General features: G+C 44.8%; 1 protein-coding gene across 4 annotated transcripts in view; it reads left to right on the forward strand.

Moving 5' to 3' along the window:
- Positions 1 to 9853, forward strand: part of FAM193B (family with sequence similarity 193 member B) — a 41252-nt gene extending 31399 nt beyond the window's left edge. For 2 of the 4 annotated variants that reach the window (XM_051979031.1, XM_051979032.1), the window contains exons 7-9: positions 2832 to 3819; positions 4223 to 4298; positions 9425 to 9853. In XM_051979031.1, the coding sequence (XP_051834991.1) occupies positions 2832 to 3819; positions 4223 to 4298; positions 9425 to 9572 (1212 nt within the window). In that variant the 3' untranslated portion in view covers positions 9573 to 9853. Of the gene's footprint in view, positions 1 to 2831; positions 3820 to 4222; positions 4299 to 5586; positions 5685 to 6414; positions 8086 to 9424 lie in introns of all 4 variants that reach the window. The other 2 variants (XR_007950809.1, XM_051979033.1) reach the window with 2 other exon arrangements.
- Positions 9854 to 10184: the final 331 nt, after the last annotated feature.

Below are 10184 nucleotides of genomic sequence, written 5' to 3' on the forward strand. Positions count from 1 at the left end.
CACTATACTGTACTAAGTATCAGATCTTGGATTTGAATCCTAACTCTTGATTTCTACTTGATTTCTAAAAGCAAGTCATTTAACCTTTATGGTTTCCTCATATGTAAAATTGGAAGGCAGGACTACATAACTTCTTTCCATTTTTAAATTCTTTGATATCTCCATGCAGCTAGATGGCACAGTGGATAGAACTTCAGCTCTGGAGTCAGGAGGAGACCAGAAATTCAAGTCTGGCTTCAGGTACTTGACACTTAACTAGTGTGTGATCCTGGCCAAGTCACTTTACCACATTGCCTTACTAAAAATATATAAATATATATTCTGTGACTTTTCTAGTCCAACATCTTCATAGTATAAACCTTCTTTACAACACTTGTTCTCAGTTTCAGTACCTCCAATATCTGAGAATTTACCATACTCCCATGAGGGAGGCAAGGTCAGTTGGTGTCATTTCCATTTTGGAAATTAGGAAGTCAAGGCCTAATGAGGTTAAATTGTTTGTCTAGGGTTTTTTGATATTTCTTCCCACAGTCTTAGGTTACAAACATAAAGATACTTTTCTTTTGCACAACAGTTTACCCAAAGCGGTTTTACATCCTTTATCTCATTTTATCCTCACAATAGTTCTGTGAAATTGGTAAAAACAGGTATTATAGTCAAAAAAAATCTCGCATTTAAGTTGTCGGTCAATAATATTCATTTAAGTACTTCTTTTGTGCCAGATATTATGCTAAGTACCAAGGATACAAAGAAAGACACCCTTTCCTTCTGAGGTTCCCCCTCCCTCAAATTCCGTTCTCAAGGAGCTCACAGTCTAATAGCATCCTAGTAAAGTCTGTAGTAACTTCAGCCCTTCCCCCAGTCCATATCTGTGAAGTAGGTAGTACAGATTTTATTCTCTTTCACAGATGAGAAAATAGCCTTGGGGAAGGGACGTGAACTTGCCCAAGGAGACATAGCTAGAAAATGTTACAACTGGGGTACCAGACCTCTTTGCCTCAGGTCCCCCAGCTAATTAGGGACTGCCCCACTGTAGTAGGAACAGTCAGAGTTTGTGAACCAGACATTGAAGTTTAATAGAGGGCTGATAGATGGAATGGCCATGTTTTGTCAGGACTACAGAGGGATAATAAAAACATGCAAAAATGGGGCCATACATACTAAATTGGGGTCAAGCTGACCAGCTCTTGTACATCTTTCTCATGGTCCTCACTTTCTTCTCCACCCTTGTGGTTCTGTGTTCACTCTCTGGTTCTTTCAGGTTCACTATATAGATGTGTAAGCTCTCTGGATTTCTTCTTCATGTTTATAATACAGAAAACATTTCACTGAATGTAGGAATGGATCTCTGGGCCCTTCTAGCTTAACTCATGCCCAAGAAGGAATCCCTGTTTCAATTTAACTAACAAATGGTTATATAGCCTATACAGCCTCTGCTTGAAGACATGTAATAAGGGGAAGCTCATTCCACTTTGGGGTAGCTCTCATTGTAAGGAAGTTTTTCAAGCCCATATTTGCCTCTTTGACTTCCACCATTGCTTCTGATTTTAACCTTAGAAACCAAACACAACAAATCTAGTCCCCCATAAATTTTCCTTTCCTCAGACTTAAATATTCTAAGTTCCTTCAACCTATCATTATGGCATGGATTTATGGCCCTTTACTAATCTTGTTTCTGTCCTCTAGATGTTCTTGAGCTTCCTTGTGACTTCTTAAACTATGGCTCTCAACACCATACTCTAGATATGGTTTGATGATAAGCACCTTCTTATTTTTGGATGCTTAATGGTCAGCGAGAAAGTTTATTATTCCTAAAAACTGGAGTCTATTTGCTGTTAACTTTTTTGTCAGTGCCTCGGGAGCCTCTTAGCTCTCTTGTATATGGAGGTATAAATAGGATCTAAGAGCTAAAGAAAATTTATAAAGGACTCTTGATTTGCTGAATAAATCCAGAAGCAGTTATCACCACCAAAGGGGCCTAGTTTGATTAATTTTATTATATTAATTAATTGTGTATAATTATTCATTATATTTGTTTTTAAAAAGATAATGCTAACAATGTTAATATTCTGTAGATGAGATTGTAACCATAGCTATTATATAGTACCTTGATTGAACTGAAAATAAAACACACTTTTAATTAAAAAACAAAAAAAATCAAGCAGTGGGATGTTGTTGTCACCTGTGTTGTCTTGGCAGGGCCAGATCAAATTATTTCAAGTCTATGTTCTGTGCTTTTTTTTCTCTCTATTCTCAAAAGTATCACTGCATGTCATCTTTAAAACAAATTGTTAGAAGATAATGAACACAATAGTATTGAACTAATTCCTAACAAACAGTTATAAAATTAAACTCACCTACCTAGCTCCTGACTTCTGGCCTAATTGTGCATTATTCTTTACACTATATTCCAGACAAAGTAAACTACTGGCTGCTCTCTATACACATGATGCTATAGAGTTCATTATGTGTCACATGTGTCCAGGTCTTTGCAGAGGCCTGGAATGCATTCTTTCTTCATTTCTGCCTTTTATAATCCTTGGCTTCCTTCTAAGCTTAGCTCAAGTGACAAACCTATCCTGGATCTCTTCTAGTTGCTCATACCCTTTCCCTCCCAGAAATTGCTTTGTAAACACTTTTATATATTGTTTATTTTTAGGTGTACATGTTGAATCCCTTCAGTAGAATGTAAGCTTTTTGACAGCAAGGAAACTGCACTTGTTTTTGTCTGTATGTGCATAGCACTTAATGTGCTCTTAATCAATGCATTTTAAATGAAGGAAGTCCCATGTCATTGCTCCCCCAGCCACCTCTGCACTTTATATTTGCAGGAGAAGGAAAAAGCCCAACTGGAAGCTGAAGGCTCTAAGCGTGCTGATCGAAATTCCATGGCTGGTCAAGGTGCAGAACCATCAGGGGAGAAGCTCTTAGAGTGGCCGCAGCTTGAACTGGAGCGGGTCAACAGCTTCTTGACCAGCCGTTTACAGGAGATCAAAAATACCATCAAGGAGTCCATCCGAGCCAGCTTCAGTGTATATGACCTTAATCTGGATGTGAATGACTTTCCTAAAAAGGCAGCCATGCTGGAGCAGAGAGACCTTCTTTCCCGCCTCAATGGCTCATCTGACCTACAAGAGATTGGCTTAGATCTCTCACCTTTGACTTTAGGTTCCTCCCAGAACCACACACTACACTCCCCTAGTGAGCGGGACCTGCCCCAGGATGAGAGAGTGCCTCTTTCCTCATCTCCCACCACTGAGAATGGGCTACTTAAAAGGCTTAGTGCTGTGCCTAACCTCTCCCGTATGATCTGGGTTCAGTCTCCAAAGACTGCTGACTCAGCCCCTGAAGAGCTGAGCCAGAATGTGAAGGATGCAGTCTCCATTAATGGGCCTGAGCTCCCTGAGCCCCCACCTGGTGGAGGGGGAAGGCAAAAGAAAAATAAGAGGCAGAACAATCAGGGCAAGAAGAGTGAGACATATGCAGTACCTGGGCATCAGGCCAAGGTGGAGAGCCCCTCCACTAAGGGACAAGCTTCAGGAGCCAGGCAACCAGCCAAGGGCCTGGAGCCCTCAGAAGGGCCTCGTGGGAGCCGATCAGGACAGAACTGGACTTGGAATGCTAAGGTTGAGAAAGGAAACTTGTGGAAAAGCCGAAAGAGTGAAGCCAAGATGGACCGGCCAGAACAGGAATCTGTGCAGCTGCCTGGCCCAGGGCATGGGCCATTTGGGAATCCCTCTGGGCTGGGAGCCTCACCACAGACCAAGGGAAAGCACAGAAAGAACCGGAACAAGATGGAGAAATCTACCACTTCTCTGGGTAAGTGAAAAAAGAGCCAAATGGCTTTTGGTTTTTTTCCAATCCTTTTCCCTATGTGTGTTACCTTAGGACAGGTGTGTTCTGGCTTTGGATTCCAATTTGGATGAGGGACTTCTCAGAATATGAAGCTGAACACCATCCTGCCTTGTTCCAACAATGTCCTTCCCTCCTTCCATGCCCAAGACCACCTGTTGACCTTGGACCGGTCTGTTTTGTCACAAGAAAACCCTTTGTCTTGGACTTTGTAATTTGTCCATGAGGCAGAGATGATAGGGTGTAAGTCCTTGTTGGGAAGTGGTTGGGAATTCCTAGGCTGGAAGAAATGGCCATTTCTGGGTGAGCTGTACTTTGGGACCAGGGAACTAGATATTGGTGCTGAGTAGCTTTGGGTATGTGTTGCTAGATGATGTGTTCCTGCCCAAGGATGTGGATGGAGTAGAAATGGATGAGACGGACCGGGAGGTGGAATACTTCAAGAGGTAGGTGGGGAGGGAATGAAATCCATGGGAACACCTTGCATCTGAGGGCCTGTCACTCACTGCCTACTCCATTCAAAATTAATGCCCAAGACCTTTGCTCCATTGAGAAACTCTGGTCAACCAGCTGCCTCCATCACTCTTTAGACCATAAAGAGATATTGAAATTTCAGAAGTTCTGATGAGAATCTTTCCCTTCCTCTAGCTGATACTGCCTGGCAGTGTATCCCACCTGTGTTCTCCTTTGGGTGACAATGAGTTGAAGTATAGGTAGTTCCCTTCTTTCCCATCTTGTACTAGAATCAGGATGATTGGAGCCTTTACTCTTCTTTCCCCACCCTCTTTGTAGCCACTTAATGTTAGTTGAATTGATTCCAAGGTTATCGAGTTCAGCTTAGTTACTGTTTTCTTTCCTGAGTACATGGCAAAGAGGATTAGATGGGGCATCTGTCAAGATCCAAGTATTAATGTTTTCATGTTTTGACCCTTGTGTGCTTGGACATCTATGACTTCTCACTGAGTGGTGACACATATCCCAGTGGTTCCTTTTGGCTAAGGAACTAGAGAGATATTTTCATCTGGTCCATTAGCAAGGAACACCTTGGCCAGCTTGGATGATCTGGGCCTAGGTTGTATCAAATCTGTAATGGACCAGGGAACTGTTTGACCTGAAATTTGAGGGGTTTATTCCTAGCCTCCTTATAATCCCCTACCCCATTTCCTATACTTCCCCCATATCCCATTCTCCTGGAAACCAGAGCAGGTGAATATTCAGTTTTTGCAATTTTTCATCTCTTTGCCATAGAATAACATTTCCAGGTTGTAGGACCTGAATCATCTAGCTCAATGTTGCCCATGGTGCCCACTGGGAATTGATATCAGGGATTCAAGGGTAGCTAGGTAGCACAGTGCTGGGCCTAAAGTCAAAAAGATTCATTTTCCTGAGTTTAAATCTGACTGTGTGACCCTGGGAAAATTACTTCACCCCGGTTGCCTCTGTTTCCTCATCTGTAAAATGAACCGGAAAAAGAAAAGGTGAACCACTCCCAGAAAACCCCAGATAGAGTCACAGAGAGTCAGACATGAGCAAACAACAAGAAATGCTGATTCCACATCTGGTGCTCTTTTTAGCACACCATGCTACCTGATGTCCGAGAGAGGTTTGGGGTGGGTGGCAGGTGTATCAGACTGTCACCTGATCCGCTTGGGTTTCATCTTAGTTGTGGAAAAGCCACAGCGTGGCATGATGGGAAGAATATAAGGGATCCTCTGATTTGGTCTTTCCTGCCAGGTTCTGCCTGGATTCTGCAAAGCAGACTCGTCAAAAAGTGGCTGTGAACTGGACCAACTTCACTCTCAAGAAAATCACCTCCAGCGCAGCTCAGTGAGGTGTGGTAGGGGCAGGGCCTTGTGTGCTCTGGGCATGCCCCTTGGGGAGACGGACACCAGAGGGAGGGCCTCTCCTCCCCACTACCCCCTCCCCAGACACTGCCTCTCTGTGTCTTCTCTCCTGGGCACACTCTGTGGACTGGAGAGTTTGGCCTCCCAGAGCGTTCCACCCCCTCTCCCTTCCTACTCCCTTTTGTGGCTTTGTGTCATTTGGTGAGCCTGAAGGCACAGGTGTTCTTCCTGCCCTTCCTTCCTTCCTTTACTCTGAGGCCTACTTACTTTGGGGCTGTCTAGAGTGGGCAAGTGGGCAAGGAGTTAGGAGGAAAGGAGATCGTGTCCTGTGCACCATTCCCTCCTCCTGAAGTGACTTGGCTTCTGACGGCCCCTTTAATCAGCTTCTTGATGTCTTCCTTCTCCCTGGCTACCAAGGCCCCAGAGTTAAGACTTTGATGAATCTAGGTCCCTTTTGTCTTTTTATGTCTCAGTTTTTGATAAAATGGGGGAGAATACTGACAGACCCCAAGAGTTGGGGGCCTTGGTCATGTCCTTTTTCTGTATAATACTCACATTGACCCTCCCGTTGGGTGTGTAGAAGGGCCATGCTGGACCCAATAAAAATTTTTTTAATTTTTTTTATTTTATTTAAAAAAAGGATATGATTTTTGTTGTTTCTCATTGGCTTTTCCATGCCTTTCTTCTTGCCTGGTTCCTTTGTTCTCCTTTACTCCAGCTTCTCTTTTCTACCGGTTCCTGAGATGCCTGGGAACACTAGTCACTGGTCCTCATCTCATTCCTGTCCCACGTGACCTTTTCCAGCACAGCCCGGCAGAGAGTGAAGGCCTGACTCCTCTGCTTCTCTTCAACTGACAGGAAAGTTGTAGGAAATGTGGAACCCCAGTGTTTGGCCTTCACATCATATCCAACTTAAACTCTGGGGGAAGGGCCTACTTTCCTACACACACAAAGCACACCACCAGATGCAAAGTAATAGGATACCCTTAAACAGAGCCAGCCTTCTTCCCTCACCCCTAGCCCAGTGCAGCCTAGGAGTATCTGGGGCGGGTAGAGTATAAGATTGTGATCAGGAAAGGCTTTTACACAGCAACTGTCAGCCCCCCTCATTTTACAGCTGAAGAAGCAGAGGCCCAGTGAGGGGAAGGAATTTCTCCAACCTTAAACCAGGTAGTAAGTAGTAGAGCTAGAATTTGGACTCAGGCCCTGATACTAAACCCTATACTGTAGCCAGGAATACAGACATCAAAGAGATGTGAGAAGCATTTTGTAGGAGACAGGGAGATGTCAACAGGATGGTTGAAAGCTGTCTGAAGATGGGGAGCTTGGGCCCCAGATGGGAGCCTTCAGTAAGCACCACGCCTACCCCACATTGTTGTAGACTGAGAATTCCCACTCCCTCCTTTGCTCCCTCCCATATTCCCCTTCCAGCCATCTCCTTTAGTCTACTGGCCTCTAGACTCATGGTCAGCTGTCTGCCTGGATTGTTATACTTAAAGGCTGCGCAACTGTCCTTCAGGGCTTGGGGAAACTGACTGGAAAAGGAGGAAAATTGGGATTGAGGGGGAAACTCATGGGACAAGGATCTTGTTGTTCAACTTGGGGAGGACCCCAGCTTCCCACCTCTGTAGCATCCTCTGGTTGGAGGATGTGGATCAGGTCTACATAGCTGCACTCAACAGTGGGGACTGGAGCAGGTTCCTAGCATACTAGCATACTGTCCTCAGGAACAGAGAGAAACCTGCTCAGACCTGTCCCTTACCCACCAGCCCTCCTCTTCTCCCTTCCAGGGAAGTTGGGAACTTTCTCAAGTAACTAGTTACAGAGCCATTTTCATTCTGTAGTCAGGTTCCAAGAATCTTGTTTCTACTCTTTCCCTTCCCTCCTCCTGCCTTTAGGAGTGCTCTCTGAACTTCCTGCCTTCCTCTGAAAATGGGACACTTTCTATTCTTTGAAAACAGTCTTGGGGTCCAGAGCTGAAAGGGCCTTTAGAGGTCATCTAAGCGCTCCCATACCCCCAGCCCCTTGCTCAAGGTTAGTTAGTGAGTAGGTTAGCCAAGATTAGAACCTCCTAGGTTCTAACTAGACTCCAAATCCAGTTCTCTTTTTGCTTCTGCTATCAGTGCCCCCCAACCTAGCTACTTAAGGCCTCTGGCTTGGCTTGCTAAACACAGAATTGACAAACTGTTTTGAGAGTTTAGTGGCAACAGGTTCCCTAAATGCTGAACTTTGACCTCACAGCCTTTTTTTAAAAAATCCCTTTGCAACATGAGCCCAATCAGCTGATCATCCCCAACCCCTCAGTCTTGTTCCAGATTCTCTTTTCTGTCCTGGGACAAGCACTGGAAGTTCCTAGGATTCTACTTCTAACTTTGCCATATCTAATGAGGTGAGGAGCCTTTACAGAATGAAGGCAGAATGTTGAATATCCTTTGAGTGAGGCTGGGATTCCCTTGGCCAATTTTCCATTTGGGGGACCTAGTCTGTCCACAGACTCCTGAGCAATTTAGTAAGATTCCTTGGGCAATTAAAACTGTTGTCACTTGAGATGACCCAAGATGTGAAATGTTAAAGGAAATGAAATTTCCTCAGACAGAACCAATCCCTCTAACCTATGGGGAGACTCCTTCCTCAGGATATATACTTTCTGATGAATCAGTGCTTTATGAAATTCTCTATTTTTACAGTTTCTTCTTCCCTCTTTGCCCCAAGGTCCTTTCCAGGAGGGAATCAGGTAGGCAGGTTTAAGTAATAGTCAGTACAAAGACAGCATGCTCAGAATTACTGCTCTGACTTTTCTCTTGGTTTCCTTCTAACTCCCCCCTCATAGATTTATGGGAATTAGTACTACATGCCCAATATTCATTTGTATTCATTCCCTAATCTTTGTCCTTTTCCCTTAGATCTGTTGAACCAACATTCCCAAACAGCCTTTTTATGGACTAGCTGGCTGAATGGCCGGAAACTGGAAGCAAGGGTAGTTCCACTCCACTCGTTCCCTTTCCTTTTCCTGTCCCCTCTTACTTAGGTCTGGAGAGCTGAGCAGCAGGGTTGTTAATACTAGGTATTAACATTTATCTGGAAATGTCTGGGGATGGGAAGCTGGAGGAGCAGGAGTCAAGGTAGCAGGAAGCTAACCATCTGTGGAAAGCAATAAATTCTCAGGGCCTTGGAGACCCATAGCCAGAAGCCATGTAGCTTCTAGGCCAGCTACCTCAGAGGAAGAATTTCTGGGCACCTTCCTCAGAGAAAAATAGAAGCCTGGCATTCAACATGAGGTGCTGGTTCTGCCACAGCCAAGGGGAACAGAAGTTGGTGGTAGTTGGTCTTTGTCCTAGGGAGTACTAACAACTCTGGTAGCAAGAAGGGCCCTTTGTGCTCACCCAGGAGGCAGTTCCACTTTGCTTGAGATCTAGAACACCTTTTGAATTCACCTACTATATACTCTGTTCTATCCCTCTCCTTCCAGGCATGTGTTTTCCCTCCTATGATTGGGAAAGTAGGAATGGCAATTGAAGGCAATCCAGATAGTCTGATAAATGTTTTTGATTTCCTTTTGTAACCCAAGGAGCGGAAATGGCATGCAGGCCTGCTCCTGTTGCCACGGTGATCACAGGGGTAAAGGTGGGGGGAGTGAAGGGGTTGGAACCATTCCTGATGTATGTTAAAGCCTGAACTATGGAACAGGAAGAGAAGCAGGTTGTGTTATCACCCTCTTTTTTCCCCAGCCCCTGCCTGGTCCACACTGAACTATTCTTCTCCAGGATGGTCGTAACTCTTGGGTACTGGCTGAATGTCTGGAGAGAAAGTACTTTCCCTCCCCACTCCTGCCCTCATAGTGGCTCTGTCATTCATGCCTGTCCACTTGCCACTTGACTACCTAAGAACCCCTCTCCCCGGATGAACCAAAACCTGGATTGACACTGAGCTGTGATGGAAACAAACTCTGGATCTTCGAAAAGCCGATTTCTGGTGCTAGCCAGCCTCCACGCTTGGAGCCCGGACTGGGACGGGCTGCTCCCCCAGGGTACTGTGGGGTGAAGGAGCTGGTGGAATTGCCTGCCCAGCGCTTCTCTCTGTGTTTGGTTTTTTTATTCTTTACTTTTGATACTGTGAAGATCTTTCATGCTGAAAGATTAAATGACATTTGGACACAGGCGGTGTGCACAGTGATTTGTTCATCTTGCTTAGGATCAGACCAGGCCAGGGTTTTTTGCAGGCATAGGACTGAGGGGCCTTTTAGGGGGTAACAGGGGTCTTACCATCTACCCTCCCTGTGCTAGGGATAAAGGGTGGGGCTACTGGACATTCAAAGATTAATTCAACTCTGGTGGCTACTTTTATTTCTTTACCAACATCCCCTTGGTGTCCACACATTGCCAGTCTCAGCCTCCTTTTTCCAGCATTCTCTAAATGAAAGGAATTGCTAAACTTCATAATATATAGCCACATAGCATCACCATGAGATGAGAGCTATCAAGAAGGTGA

This window comes from Antechinus flavipes, chromosome 2, assembly GCF_016432865.1.
Source record: "Antechinus flavipes isolate AdamAnt ecotype Samford, QLD, Australia chromosome 2, AdamAnt_v2, whole genome shotgun sequence".
Taxonomy (NCBI): domain Eukaryota; kingdom Metazoa; phylum Chordata; class Mammalia; order Dasyuromorphia; family Dasyuridae; genus Antechinus; species Antechinus flavipes.